This window comes from Lepidochelys olivacea (genome assembly GCF_965140295.1).
Source record: "Lepidochelys olivacea isolate rLepOli2 genome assembly, chromosome: 5".
In the NCBI taxonomy this organism is placed as follows: Eukaryota; Metazoa; Chordata; order Testudines; family Cheloniidae; genus Lepidochelys; species Lepidochelys olivacea.
In genome coordinates, this window is record NC_140415.1 from 76,182,865 (window position 1) to 76,198,481 (window position 15,617).

Sequence of the window (15,617 nt, forward strand, 5' to 3'; positions counted from 1 at the left end):
TATTCGCAAAAAGAAAAGGAGTACTTGTGGCACCTTAGAGACTAACCAATTTATTTGAGCACAAGCTTTCGTGAGCTACAGCTCACTTCATCGGATGCATAAGTGAGCTGTAGCTCACGAAAGCTTATGCTCAAATAAATTGGTTAGTCTCTAAGGTGCCACAAGTACTCCTTTTCTTTTTGCGAATACAGACTAACACGGCTGTTACTCTGAAACCTGTAATAAGATACTCAAGCATGTTTTCCACCTTTTGGTCTAAAACCCCCTACTGGCCATAGAATCTAGCTTTAAAGCAATCTGAAAATTTTGCCAGGGTTAAAAAGAGGCCATGTGACATGCACACGCGCGTGCGTGCATGTGCACGCAAACACACACACACACACACACACACACACATCACAAGGCAAAAACCTAAACCAATTGCAGAGTTCTATTTCTCATTCACTATGTTGGCAAGGGATGGCAGCAATATGATTATGTGATCACTTTGGGGAGCACACTTGATCAATTTTACAGAACCCTGGCTGATTCTGAGATACCAAGGGAAACCCATCAAAGGTTTCTCACATAGATGTAAAGTTATCAAGGCCATCTGAAAAAAAAGATTTCTTTAGCTTCAAAAAGGAAAAGGAAAAGAAAATAGTCTCTTTCCAAGCTTCAGATGTTAAGTGGCAGGTGCACAAGAGGAAAAAAGGTATTCCTGCTTTTAATCACCGCCTGGAGTACAGGCCACTACAGAAGGAGGCAGGATCATAGCCCTATTCTCACCTCTAAACTGTACGGGGAGACTTTGGCAAACCAGTAAAGTGCCTGAAACCACTATAGTTTATTGCTAAAAGCAGCCAAGTCAGCAGGCTTAGCTTAACCAAGGCAGGAGGGGAGGGGGGTCTTTGGGTGCCACAGAGAGGGCAGCTTGACCCCGAGTCCTTCGTGATAAGAATTGTGTTTAAGTGGCTGATACATGCATTTTTGAAGAGCAGGATGTGCCCCAGGAATATCTATTGGGGGCCTCAAGGCTGCAAACTCTGGAAAAACCCACACCTGGTTAATCAATAATCAGAAGGAACCTTTTACTGGACCACTGAAACTGCTTGTAACAAGTTTTATTTAAGGGACATGTCTAACGTATAAATAAGGGGGAAAAGCTTAAGGTAGTTAGACTCTTTTTAGACTCTCCCTCTGGATACATCTTGCAGTCCCCACAGGCAGACGGAAGATTTGGCCACCGGAAGCCTGCCGCTGTGGCACTCGAGAGCCACACTCACCTTTGGTAATTATCAAGGGTTTGGGTTTTTTACTAACCTTTTGCGGAGGTCTGTAAGTGCTTGAGACTAAGTAAAGTTTACCTTTAAGTGAAAGCACTCTTGTGCTGTCCTGTTTGTGCCAGCCATCTATCGGTTGGACGGCTGTGTCTCCCCTGATTTATTTCCTGACACCACCTCGCACAGAGTAAAAGTTACCAAGAGCTTTGGGTTGAAAGAACCCCAGGTAACAATACTAGCCACCAGAGCTAACTATCCAGAGAAAGGGATACACTTGCCCCTCATCATGACTGACAGGGAGCTCCAAGAAACATCATGGAATAGTGATTCCCAGTGCTCCCAACATGGCAATGCAGGTCTGTACCTCCCTGAAATGGGGAAGAAATTACTGCCACAATCTGATTGTAAGGTTTTTTGTTTGCTGCTCCAGAACTTGTTAAAATTCAAATGAACAAATCTTCTATTTATGTTATACCTGTTCAGCCTCTTCCTTGCTTAATGTTTCTTGGTGCTGCTGAAAATCTACTCTGCCTTTTTGCAGGCTTTTGAACTTTTTGCAACTATTGAAATTGACATATTTGACCACACAAATATCATGTTTGACATTTGGCAGCTCCAGTGTGTATATGGAAAACTTACTTTTAACATTTAGCTGTAATCATGAGGGCAATTTAACAAAAAATATTGCTGTCACATAAAAATAATTCTAAAATTATCATTCCTTTTAAAAGGTTTTTCTTCTTTTTGCTGCACCACTAAATATCAAAAATCAAAGGCAATAAAAAACTCTTTCTTCAGGGATAGAGTAGCTCAACTAGTCATCCTGTTTCTATTTGGTTTTTAATATTTCCAGTGAGAACATAATGCTAAGGAAGTCTGCAAGATGTTTTTTAAAATATTATACTCTACAGCAGAGGTGAGCAAACTACGCCCCGGGGGTCACATCCGGCCTTCCAGCCTGTTTAATCTGGAACCTCGAGCTCCTGCTGCAGAGCGGGGTCTGGGGCTTGCCCTGCTCCCGCGCTCCAGCTGGGGAGCTGGGTCGGAGACAGCTCCATGCGCATGTGCCAAGGCTCCTGGAAGCAGCAGCATGTCCCCTGTCCGGCTGCTATGTTTAGAGGTACCCAGGGGGCTCCACACGCTGTCCCCATCCCTAGCGCCACCCCTGCAGCTCCCATTGTCTGGGAACTGCAGCTAATGGGAACTGCAGGGAGGAACCTGCAGATGGGGCAGTGCGCGGAGCTCCCTGGCTGCACCTCCACATAGGAGCCAGAGAGGGGACATGCCGCTGCCTCCAAGAGCTGCTTGAGGTAAGCGCCTCCCGGAGCCTGCACCTCTGACCCCCTCCTGCGCCCCAACCTCCCTGCCCCAGCCCTGAGCCCCCTCCCACACCCTGAATTCCTCATTTCTGGCCCAACCTCAGAGCCCGCACCCCCACACCCCAATTCTGTGAGCATTCATGGCCAACCATACAAGTTCCATACCCAGATGTGGCCCTTGGGCCAAAAAGTTTGCCCATACCTGCTCTACGGGCTAGTAAGTCATTTGTTTAAAATTATGCACCACAGAGGAGTCGCTGTATCAATAGCTGCACAAAAAAATACTAAAAAACTGGAGTCACTGATATGGAAGTATTACTTTCAGTGATGGTAGAATTGTTGTGAATTTAGAGCAGCTAGGATAAGTACCTACATCTCACATTTTAAGAACATAAGAAATCAAAGGTTCTGAAGCAATTTGGATACTTAAGATTTTTTCTAAATTAAAGCAAATTTGTTAAAATTCATGTTTACGTTAAGTATTTATTGGAAAACAAGTTCATATAGCTCGGTAATGTGCCACCAGGAAACTGCAGACATCTTTGTGCTCAGGAAAAGTCTGCTGCCTCTTCACACTTAGTTTTTCATCAAAAAACTTGCAGAAGATGTCATATTCATTACTGATACTATTGAGCACACCACATTCTTCACAAGCTATGTAGCATGCAGGGGTGTTGTGTATTATCTTTCTTCACTAATGGGTCAGTTATCTTCATCTAGGTTAAGAGCCTTCATCAAGCACATGGATAAAGTACAGTACACCAAAACATTCATGTATAGTTACAATGATCATAACACAGATTGATCATTTCAGATTTAGTTTTTCTTACAACAGCCATCCTTTAAAGTATACATGTTTTATCACAACTAGGGCTCTTGATTAATCACAGGTAACTCATGCGATAAACTCAAAAAATTAATTGCAATTAAAAAAAGGGATAAATTGCACCGTTAAATAATAGAATACCAATTGCAATTTATTAAATATTTTTGAATGTTTTTCCATATTTTCAAATATATTGATTTCAATTACGACAAAGAATACAAAGTGTACAGTGCTCACTTTTTATTATTTTTATTACAAATATTTGCACTGTAAAAATTATAAAAGAAATAGTATTTTTCAGTTCACCTCATACAAGTACTGTAGTGCAATCTATCACAAAAGTGCAACTTACAAATGTAGTTTTTTTAAATGACAACTTCACTCAAAAACAAAACAGGGTGGATAAAAAACAATGATTGTAAAAAATAATTTTAAAAAATCAGATTTTTTGGATAAAATGCTTTTTGAGTAAAAATCCTATCTAAAGATAGTTTTAATTAAGATACATTATAGCTCAAAGATATCTCATCATGGAATAGGGATTATAAATTCTAATTCTATAGTATCAGACAATATATTCATGTAATGTTTCAGGAAAGTTTTGTAAATGAGTTCCAATAGTTCATGGATTAGGGACCCAATCTTATGAGGCTCCACGGGCTTCTGTATAGATTATTTAGGTTAATCTTTCTATCTACCCAATGGGATTCAGTGCTCAGTCTAGAAGTTACCATCGGAGATGCTTAGTGTTGCAGTTCTCAAACTCTGGATTTGTGTCTCCAGAGGTAACATGCTTGTTAACAGCAAAAATGTTTTTAAATAAATAAATAATATATAGAGGCAAGAAATAACAGACCTCAACCTTATTGTCCCTCTGCGAATTTGTGTGCACAGAGTAAATCCCTTACCTTTCTCTAAAAGTGCAAAGTTTCAAAAAGTTCAATGAATAGAAGATTGTTGGGGGTGGAATAGATCTGGACAAGGAGAAGAAGTCTGGAGATAAATGGGAGAAGGGAGGGATAGGCAGTAGAAACAAAAGTGAAACTGTTTGAGCAGCATATTCCAGAAGCCTTGAGGTTTTCGGAATGTAGCCTTCACTGATTTGAGATCTACCATACCATTCTCTCACTAGAAGGGAAAACCTAAAATGACAGCAGGATGGAAAAGAGACCCAGTTTGGGAATATTTTAATGAAGTTCCTCTACCTGTGGGTAAGACAGGCATGCATGGAAAATGCAAACAGTGCAACAAAGAAATGCAAGGCCTGGTTGCCCGCATGAAACAACATCACAAGAAGTGTTCCTTCTCAGGAGGAAGTTGATGAAAGGAGCAGGTCTGAACATGCAGGATCTTCAGGTTGGTAAACTTTTTTATTTCATACTTCTTTCCTAAGGAGTGCCTGTCTTCCTTCTGGACTATTCTTGAATTCTCATGTTTGAGGAAAAAATATAGTTGTTACGCTACAGTACTATCATTTTAGATGCACTTGTGATAAAAAATAACTGAAATAGGCAGATCTCCCTTTTACAATTTCACCTTTGAAGTAGTACTGAGTGTCAGTGTATGCAATGAAGAATACTCAATGAACAGTATTTAAGTTATTATTAACTGCATTGACCTATTTTGTTTAGGAGAATCCATCCTCAACATACAGAATTCTGAAGACTATCCACCTTCAAGATCACCATCATTTTCTATAGTTTCAGAGTTGTCTGCCAAATGTTTTAGTCACATCATATACGTCACATAGCCTCAGTATATCACCTGTAACAAAAAGGAATTAAAAAAAATCTCCATCATCCAGAAACAACCATAGGTAAGTTTGTGATAAGAACCAGCAGATTACAAAAGAGGTAACTGATGAAAAAATTGCCTGGTTTGTTTATGCAACAAACTCTCCTTTCTGTATGATTAACTTCATTAACAAGGTTCAGTCATTAAGACCAGGATACAGTCCACCCAACAGGGCAGATGTCGCAGGCAAATTGCTGGATAAAGTATATGAAAGAGAAATTGAGCAGTGTGCAAAAGGTCCGGAGGATGAAATTGTTCACCTGAGTCTTGATGGGTGGAGCAATGTCCACAATGATCCTGTTGTATGTGCTTGTGTGACAACAGAAGAAGGGAATGTCTTCCTTACAGAAACAACTGATACCTCAGGAAATGCACACAAAACAGAAAACTTACAAGAAATAGCAGTAAAAGCTATAACAAACTGTGAAAAAAAATGCAAATGTCTAGTACGCAGCTTGGTCACAGACAATACTGCAATTATATCCAAAATGAGAAAAGCATTTAGAAGAGAATCCCAAGCTAATAACATACGGTTGCAGTGCTCATTTGATGCACCTCCTAGCCAAAGACTTCAGTGATCCAGAAATAAAGGTTTATGTTGCTGAAATTGCAAGATACTTCTGTAACAACCACTTAGCAGCAGCTATTCGGAAAAATGTGGGAGGAACCAAGCTAAGTCTCCCACAAGACGAGCGATCGAACGCAGTAGTGGACTGTTTTGAGCACTATATCAAGAACTGGCCTAATCTGATGACAGTTTGAGAACAAAATCATGAAAAAAATAGATGGCACTGTCATAGCCAAAGTTCTCAACATTGGGCTTAAGAGAAATGTTGAACACATGCTGAGTACCCTAAAGCCTATTTCTGTAGCCTTGAACAAAATGCAGGGAAATAGCTGTTCTATTGCTGATGCTGTTGAAATTTGGAAGGAACTGAGTGAGATCTTAAAAAGAGAAATATGCAATGACAGAGGTAAATTACAAGTATTAAAAAAACAAATGGGACAAGCACCATCTCCAGCTCATTTTCTTGCAAATATTCTCAATACTCGGTACCAGGGTGAAACCTTAACTGCTGAAGAAGAGGAGTTGGCTATGACATGGACATCCAGCAATCATCCCTCCATAATGCCAACTACAATAAACTTCAGAGCTAAGTGTGAACCATTCAAGAAATATGTTTCCTGATGATGTTTTAAAGAAAGTCATACCAGTGAACTGGTGGAAGTCATTTAAGCACTTAGATTCAGAGACTGTTGAAGTGATAATCTCACTTTTAACAGCAGTAGCTTCTTCTGCTGGGGTATCTTCCTTTGGGCTAATTCATGCCAAATTGAGAAATCATTTGGGACCTGAAAAAGCAGGAAAGCTTGTTTTTCTTTTCCAGATTATGAACAAACATGAAAATGAAGGTGAAGACGACCAACTTAGCTGCAGAAGCCAATATTTTAAATTTCTCATGTTACCTGGCTGACAGTCAATTTAATTTTTGTTGTTTTTGTTACAATATTTCATTTAACTCTTTTAGTTAAAAAACAATTTTAACAAAAACAACCCTGATTTTAAAAAACTTGAATATCTAGCTGAATTCAAAAATTCATACGCTTGTTTTGTTAAAATATTATATGTTTGCTGTTGAAGAAAAAAAAATCCAGAATACAAAATGTTGTTGTTTCAGTTAACTAAAGCAATTTAAATGTGTGTCTGGGGATGTTCTCCTCCTAATGCAGGATGGCAAGAAAATCCTCCAAATATTAATGATTAACCTGTTGAATTGGAGAGAGTTCACCTCCCAATGACTTCATACATATCTGCTTAAATTGCCTTTGGTAAATGAAATAACCAAACAACCATTCATTTTCTGAGATAGCTGTAAAACTAATCCGAAAAGTTTTCAAAATAAATCACTCTAAAAATGTATAGTGTGTACCTTCTAAAAATGAAACCTATATCTATCTCTGAGTTGTGAAGAATATGTACTAAGGTTATAACAACCAACAAGAATGCACTTTTATGTAGAAATTATGATTAAATCGAGTCTTCCTGACTAATTATTTAAATCATGATTTCAATCAAATCCACCCTGCAAAACAATGTAAAACTTTAGACCCTACAAGTCCACTCAGTCTTACTTCTTTGTTCAGCCAATCGCCAAAAGAAACAAAAAGAAAAGGAGTACTTGTGGCACCTTAGACCACAAGTACTCCCTTTCTTTTTGCGAATACAGACTAACACGGCTGCTACTCTGAAACCTAAGAGAAACAAGTTTGTTTACATTTACGGGAGATAATGCTGTTTTATTTTTGAATGGAGGTTTTTTGTACATAATTCTACATTTGTAAGTTCAACTTTCATGATAAAAGAGATTGCACTATAGTACGTGTATTAGGTGAATTGAAAAGTACAATTTCTTTTGTTTATAAAGTGAGTACACTTTGTAATCTGTGTTGTAATTGAAATAGAGATATTTGAAAATGTAGAAAATTTCCACAAATATTTAAATCAACGGTATTCTATTATTAACTGCGCAATTAATCACGATTAATTTATTTAATCACTTGACAGCCCTAATAAAAACAAACAGTATGACAATTATAAAAAGCAGCAACGGCTGTCTTAAAAAGATTTCTTTTTCACAACAGCAAGAATTATTACTCCTATTCCACAAACATACAAAGATACCTAGGACTACTTTCACAGATTGCTAGACCTCAATTCACAAGCACACAAGTAACACATGAACACAGATCTATTACAGATGATATTCCAGATAATTTAAATTTTCCTTGGTTAAAATCATAGGGCCTGTTCCTCCAAATACTTCTCATGCACAATTCCCTTTGAAGTTTGTGGAAGAACTGTGCACATAGCTTTTACAGACCTTTAACCAAGATCTGTGCCAACAAATTGCTATATATTGCTTTATGTCATCCTCTTTTATATGACCAACCACCTTTTTTAAAGCAGCATACCACATTCAGGGAACAGCAATGCACTGGTCTACGTAAGAGCACCATTTCCTAACCCTAAAACCTCAGCTTGGATTTTAGTATAATTTTAAAATAAAATATCTGCATGGTCTCATTTAGAAGATTAGGGTTGGAAGAGACCACAGGAGGTCTCCTAAAATTGAAATTGTGCTTAAATATAAAGCAAAATTTCAAAAGGGAATATGGTTTGTTTCTTTTAGTATAGCTATCAAGAATGACATAGAAATTAAATTGGATCTACTTTTCTTGATTACAATTTAAAACAAACAAACAAACAAAAAAACCCCTGTTGCTAAGCAGGTTGCTTAAATGTTCAGAAAAAAAAATCTTTAAAAATGGCAAACCAATTGCAATCATCAAAAAATTCAAAAATGTATATGTGATGAGAAGTCACATCTAAATGTTAAGCTCTTTCGAAGTTCATTAAATGAAGGGGTGGGATGATGGGGGTGGTGAAAGAATCAATAGCTGTTACTTTCCATTTTGTTAGAATTAGCAAAGTCAGTTCTGTTAAATATTTCTTGAGACACTTGCTAATCTTATTGACAGCAATCACTTTATATTAATACAAAATAGATAACCTGTATTTTAAAGGGACAGGCTTCAGAGAACAGCACTTATGTCAATTACAATCATCTGGTTGCTCACTGGACTAGAGCTGGCAGATCAATGGCATGACAGGCAAGTTCACATTGTATCCATCCCAGCTAATCCAGTATTCTAGTTTAATTGATGGTTTACCCAGCTAGACCCACCATAGACATGTTTTCAAACAAGGCATACATGTTTTCAATTGAGTTATATTTTGAGCCTATAACAAGCTTGATAGCTTCTCCAACCAAAACACGTTTGGTTGAGTGGGGATTGTAAAAATCAGTTTGTGAACTGGCATCAAAAGAACGTACAACAAACCAATAATCCACTAACCTAGAACAGTCTTTAATCATCATCTCGTAATAAGATCATAAAGATCTGTGATGTCCACTGACATGGGCTATATCTATTATTAATATACTCTATGCAGTTTGCATGTATATACACACACCTTATATTTTCATTTTTAAAAAAATCTAGCCCTGTTTGTGAAGATGGTATTCTAAATGTAAAGTTGTCTTCCTGAATCTAAAGCCAGATAGCTCCAGTGATTACTCCTGCTTTTGGCTTAGTTTTCAACTATTGTGTATTTTATTTCTGTAGGTGTTCTTAACTATGGCCTTGTCTATACACAAACATTGGAGTATTTACACTAAACCATGCAGAAACAGATTTAGTTAAAATGAAAGCAACACTTTGCCTCAAAATGTTTAAATGGGTTTGTGCAACATATAGTTTACTTTTAAATTAGTGTAACTTGTTTATAAATAAGGCCTATGTTTGATAAGCACATTTTATAAATCTAAACAAATTTCTTTGTACAAAAAATACACCATGAGGCATTAAATGGCAGTATTATATCATTATCCACAACAACTCCAGGGATAACTGAAGATTTCTCCCCAATCAATGGGTTAAAATGACTTTGAAACATTCTACCAACTTACAGTGGTATTGGAAGGGATTTTGAAGAGTTACTTCTGAGGGCATTCTGCGCCAAAAAATGAAAAATTCTATGCCAAAATATAATAATTCAGCATACAATATTTTAAAATTCTGCAAATTTTATTTGTCAAATAAATGTGGAGGCTCCAGTATAGCATTGGGGAGCACAGGCAACTGGCTGCACAGAGGTAGGAGGTCACTCTGCAGCTCCCCCACGGACATGGCTCAGCAGTGAGACTGCATCCAACCCTGACACAGCGCAAGGATCGAGCCTGCCCCACAAAACACCCCAGGGCCCTGCCCCTACATGCCAGGTGTGGGCAGGCAGGCTCACCCTGGCAGGATCCAAGTGTGGAGGGACTTAGTGTGGGAGGATACAGGTATGGATTGAGAGGGTTCTGTGTGGGACAATCTGGGTGTGGGAGGCAATCTGGATGCACAGGGGCTTGTTGAGTGATTCTCGGTGCAATGGTAATGCGGCTCCGCGTGAAGGTGGTTGGGGCTCAGCAGGGCAGGATCCGGGTGTGTGGGGGGGAAGAGAACTCAGCAGGGGGATGTGGGGGATTCAGTGGGGGGGTCCAGATGCTGGGGGAGTGGGACTCAGCAGAGTGGGGGTAGGTTGTTGGGGGGGTTCAGGTGTAGGGGGAGCTCTTGGCTGGGGGGGGTAAGGCTCACCACGAGGATCTGGGTATGAGGGGCTCTGGATGCACGGGGGTTGGGTGGATGGGGGAGCAACTCCCCATACAGTGATCTCTGCCGCTGAGGAGCGATGGTTGGGGAGTTTGCAGAGCTTCCTGCAGCCTGGGGAGAAAAATCTGGGGGTGGGTCTGACCCAGCCCCGGATGCCGTGCAGGGACAGAGGAAGTTCCGTCCTCCAGAGCCCAGATGGACCTAGCAGCTGAGCCTGGCGCAGGGTAGGAGCCACCAGCCGAATCTTCCCCAGTCCCGCACCCTGACCCACCATTGATTTACCTCTCTGCCAGTTGCCCTAAGCACCCAAAACATACTGCTGGGCAGGGTCGCATGACTGCTCTTGTGGCTTCCCTTAGCTTCCCTGACAAAACACTTTTCTGTGGGGAAGCACATAAATCTGCAGAGGACATGAATTCTGCACATGTGCAGTGGTGCAGAATTCCCCCAGGAGTAAAGAGTACACTATAATTCAAAAACATACAGAACACAAGACAAACTGACTTCTGACTACAGAAAGATTATCCTTCTATCAACAATATTGGAAGAGTGCAACTCAAACCACTGAATAAATATTAATTATCATTTCACCACTGAGAGTTAAATTTTTAATTATGCTCATTTCACGATTGTCAAATCTGCTGTGAAAGTGTTCTTAAAACCAATATGTGCTGAGTCATCATCTGAGATTGCTAGAACATGAAATATATTGCAGAATGCAGGTAAAACAGAACAGGAGACATACAATTCTCCCCCAAGGAGTTCAGTTCCAAATTTAATTCACACATTTTTTTTTAATGAGTAACATCAGCATCAAAGCATGTCCTCTGGAATGGTGGCCGAAGCAGTAAGGGGCATATGAATGTTTAGCATATCTGGCCTGTAAATACCTTGCAACACTGGCTAGAAAAGTGCGATGTGAATGCCTATTCTCACCTGCAGGTGACACTGTAAATAAGCAGGCAGCAGTATCTCCCGCAAAGGTAAACAAACTGTGCTGCTGTAGCGTTTTAATCAGACATACCCTGTGATATGAACTGAAGAGACAGAAAGTGTGAAGAGAGAGGAAGAGGAAAAAGTGTCGTTGGAAGGGAGCTCAAGCACATTTGGCAATATTGTTCCGGAATTGACCCAAAAGATCCTTCTAAACACACCACGACAACAAAAAAGAAACTGTTTTAAAGATTTTTTAAAAATACTGATACACACCATTTCAAGGGTGTTCTATCAAGAAAAGTTAAGATAAAATATCAGTGTTTCTTTAAAGGGAAATACAAGTAAAGGACACTGAAAAAGCAGTAACACGATAATGCAAGGACAATACAAAGTGATAACTACTAAATAGTAGAATTAAGGTTCGCTGTACTAGTCTAGACTTCACAAACTTAGTTCTGCCGTGTCTTTTTATTTTTAAATGCCATTTCCTGTTATTTTTCACTGACACTGGGTTATTTTCTGACTTAACTACGGTACTATATGATCCACCGATTTAGGACTTAATAGCTTTGGGGCAGTCCTGCACATTTACATACACTGAATATTAAGCACGCACATCAGTGCATGCAGGATTGGGGCTTTAAGGTCCTCCTCACAGCTGTTCAGCATCTGCTGGATACTACTTGGGTATACTGATCAAAATCAGGAGAGCACAGGTTGGTAGAAATGACTACTTAAGGCAACTAAACAGTTTTTCCTAGGAATATGTACATAAACTTATAACCCAAGTTGTGGAGCTAGAATATTGTGCTTTGTACCACTTGATGATTACCTCTTCTGTTCATTCCCTTGGGGCACCTGGCATTGGCCACTGTCCATAGACAGGGAGGGATAGCTCAGTGGTTTGAGCATTGGCCTGCTAAACCCAGGGTTGTGAGTTCAATCCTTGAAGGGGCATTTAGGGATCTGGGGCAAAAATTGGGGATTGGCTCTGCTTTGATCAGGGGGTTTGACTAGATGACCTCCTGAGGTCCCTTCCAACCCTGATATTCTATGATACTGCGATAGATGGGCCTTTGGTCTGACCGTTCTTATGTACCATTCGGTACTGAGCTTTCTGATCCATGAGTTACCAGCAGGACTGTAGCAGGTGGGGTTATAATGCTATTGCTGTAATTTCAACTCTATCTATATGCACTTATAAGAGTTGGGCCTCTAAAGCTGACAAATACGGTCTTATTGTTGCCTTGTACCTGCCCATCCATCTGCATCCACACATCTCCCTCAGGGGAAAGGCTAAGGGAACATACATAACAAAAATGCGGCCCCCTCACTTACCGCACCAGTGGAATGTGTGCAGATGCTAAGGTGAAGCGTGCGGTATAAAACCCACAACCTGTACATCTCACCGTGCTTTACAAAGGGAATACCCACATCATCTGCCCCCGCCCCCTTTTTTTTTTTTTTTTTTTTTTTTTGGAGAGGAGAAAACTGAGGCATGGAGAGGTGAAGTGATTGGCCAAGGTCAGCCATTGGCAGAGCTGCAACCCCCGCCCGTGGCTCAGCAGAGACACTTGCACCTGCAAAGGAGCAGTAGGCGGAGACCAGCGCCCCGCGACACCCGAGAAGACCCGCCTCGGGGCTCCCGAAGGCACGTCCCGTCCCGTCCCGCCCCGCTCCGCGCCCAAGGCTGACTCGGCGGAGCCCCGCGCTGCGGCCCGCGCATGGTGCGGGCAGAGCTGCGCGCAGACAGCGGCCCGTGTCCCAGCGCTTCCCCCTCCACAACAGCAGGGGGCGCAGCCGCCAGGCCCCGCTGCCCGGCTCGGGCTGACCCCGCGCCCCGCTCCTCACCGGCAGCGCCCGCACTCGGCCCGCCTCACGCAGTGCTCCACCGGCAGCTCCCACAGGCCCTCGCAGCCGCCATCTTCTCGCCCTGCTGCTGTCCCAACGGGCCCTTCCGCGGCGCCCGACTCCTCGCTCCCAGCCGCTGCCGCCTCCATTTCGCCGCCGGCTGGGCAAAGCCGCTGCTCGAGGCTGCGATGTGGGAGACGGCCGCCAGGTGGCGCTAAGAGGCCGCGAAAGGCGGCGGCCGGGGGGGAGCTCGGGTCAGGCCGCAGGGCCCCCGTCCCGTGTGTGAGTGTGTGTCAGGGGGTCAAGCGCCTATCGTGGGACCGTCCCCATGGGCTGCTCAACCAATCACAAGGCCAGGTAGGGTCACTGTTCCCGCCTTGTGTGTGCGGGGGTGGGGGCGGTACCGGGTTATCGCGGTCTGGAGGCGCCATGCCAGCGGAGAAGGAGGGGAGGAGATGGGGCTGGGCGGGGGGAGGCTGCGTAGCCCCCCGCCCCCCCGCGGAATTGCGCCAGAGCCGCGCCCGGGGGAAGGTTCCCGGGCAGTGTTCGAGGCCGGGGCACGCTGTTTGCCAGCCGCGTGTGAGAGCTGGGCGCTGCCGTCGCGCCCACCACAGTGAAACTGCCCAGACATCCTGGGCAGGTGTGTTTCCATCCGCACTGGCCCAGAGTTACTCCGGGTTAACTCCATGAGTGGCTGCGCTGGTTCTGGACGTAGGCTGCGTTATTCTGCATTAGTTTAATTCGCTTTGTTATTTAATATGTATTATTGTAGTCCACAACTGGAGTTAATCAAACCTGACTTTATTCTATTTTAGCATTTATATGTAGGCAAACAAACATAGGTCTGCATCTATGCTATAGCATATGCTGGTGGAGACTCTGTAGTGTAGGTATATTCTATGTGCAAATCTTTGCAGGATCAGGCCATTAGTGAAAAGTAGATTGGGGGGATTTTAATTAATTTTTGATAAATTCAGCTTATTGTTAAAAGTTAAGTAACTTTATAATGTCTTTCATCGTTTTATGACTAACACCCAGTGAGCAAACACTTTTAATAAAACAGTAGCTCCCTGTGTGACCCCTTAGTCCTTGTTCTCAGTGGACACATGCACAACACCTTTAAAAGATAAGCCTGGGAATTTAAATTAATAACTGTGCTAGACACTAAAAATCATGGATTTAAAAAAAAAAAGACACTGGCTTTGTAGCTTATTACAACAATCTAACCCTCCTTAGTCCTATGACTACAGAGGTGTTTACTATCAGTGTCATCGGGAATGATTGTAACGTGTGTTAACTCTTATACACATATCTGTTCCACCCTTGTATTTTTCTGAGACACTCTGAATACCTTTCCCAGACCTGAAAAAGAGCTCTGTGTAAGCTCAAGAACTTGTCTCTTTCACCAAGAGAAGTCAGTCCAAAAAAAAAAAATTACCTCATTCACCTTATCTCTAATTATAATGTGACATTTAAATTGATAGTGCCTCATAATATCTTTTATGGCATCAAGTGTCATTCCCCAGGTGCCTCTCTTTGGCTGTAAATACATTAACTTTTTTTTCCACACCTTTATTTTTTCAGTGGTAGTAGGTATTCCTAATTATTAAATATGAACTAAAATGCTTTTTTACCTGAAAGCCAAAACTCAGGGATGTGTGTTACTAAAATTTGCACTAGTCCAGAATGGCAAGTATTTTTTCATTAAAGCTCACACACAAAATCCACAGGGCAAACACAGGTATTTGTTTAGTAGAAAATGCCAAAAATTTCTTTTTAAATTATAAATTAAAATGAAGCAGTCTTTTATTGTATGTGGTTGATTTATTTTTCTGGCGACTCAACTTGAAAGACTATTGAGTTAGGAAGACTATTGCTTACACTGCTTTACTAGTAAGCCACGTAGGTGCAAGAATTAAAATATGGGTAGCTTAGGCCATATCTACACCATAGGCACTACAGCAACCCAGCTATGGTGCTACACTAATGGAAGGGGTTTTTTACATTGCTGTAGGTAATTCACATTCTGAGCAGCAATAATTAGGTCAATGGAAGGACTCTTGAGTCAGTTTAGCCACATCTACGATAAGGATTAGGTCGGCATAGTCACAGTGCTCAGGGAGCTGATTTTTTCAAACCCCTGAGTTCCAGAGCTATGTCAACCTAACTTTTAAGTGTAGACCATGTCTTAGTCCACACTGTCCCCTCCTTATCTCATCTCAATGAAAAGAGCCCTCACTTAGTAGATTAACACACCTTGTCTGTCTGTCACTCATACTCATTTAGGGATTTGTCTATACAACAAATGCTTTGCCAGGGTAACTATGCTGGCCTCGTCCCCTAGTGGAGACTCAGCATTTGTCTCCTAGCATAATTTAACCATTTCCTCAAAGATATTAGCTATACCAA

The 15,617-nt window shown here is 41.5% G+C and overlaps 1 protein-coding gene and 1 long non-coding RNA gene across 4 annotated transcripts in view; one reads left to right on the plus strand and one right to left on the minus strand.

Annotated features, from left to right (window-relative positions):
- The window catches only part of DTWD2 (DTW domain containing 2), a 192,523-nt gene extending 178,873 nt beyond the window's left edge, over positions 1–13,650 (minus strand). For all 3 annotated transcript variants that reach the window (XM_084629067.1, XM_084629066.1, XM_084629068.1), the window contains exon 1: positions 13,209–13,650. In XM_084629067.1, coding sequence (XP_084485193.1) covers positions 13,209–13,357 — 149 coding nt within the window. In that variant the 5' untranslated portion in view covers positions 13,358–13,650. The remainder of the gene's footprint in view (positions 1–13,208) is intronic.
- On the plus strand, positions 1,227–6,616 carry LOC311520282. Its single transcript, XR_014711542.1, has 3 exons — positions 1,227–1,270; positions 4,624–4,763; positions 5,039–6,616. It is a non-coding gene; the product is annotated as an uncharacterized lncRNA (long non-coding RNA).
- Positions 13,651–15,617: the final 1,967 nt, after the last annotated feature.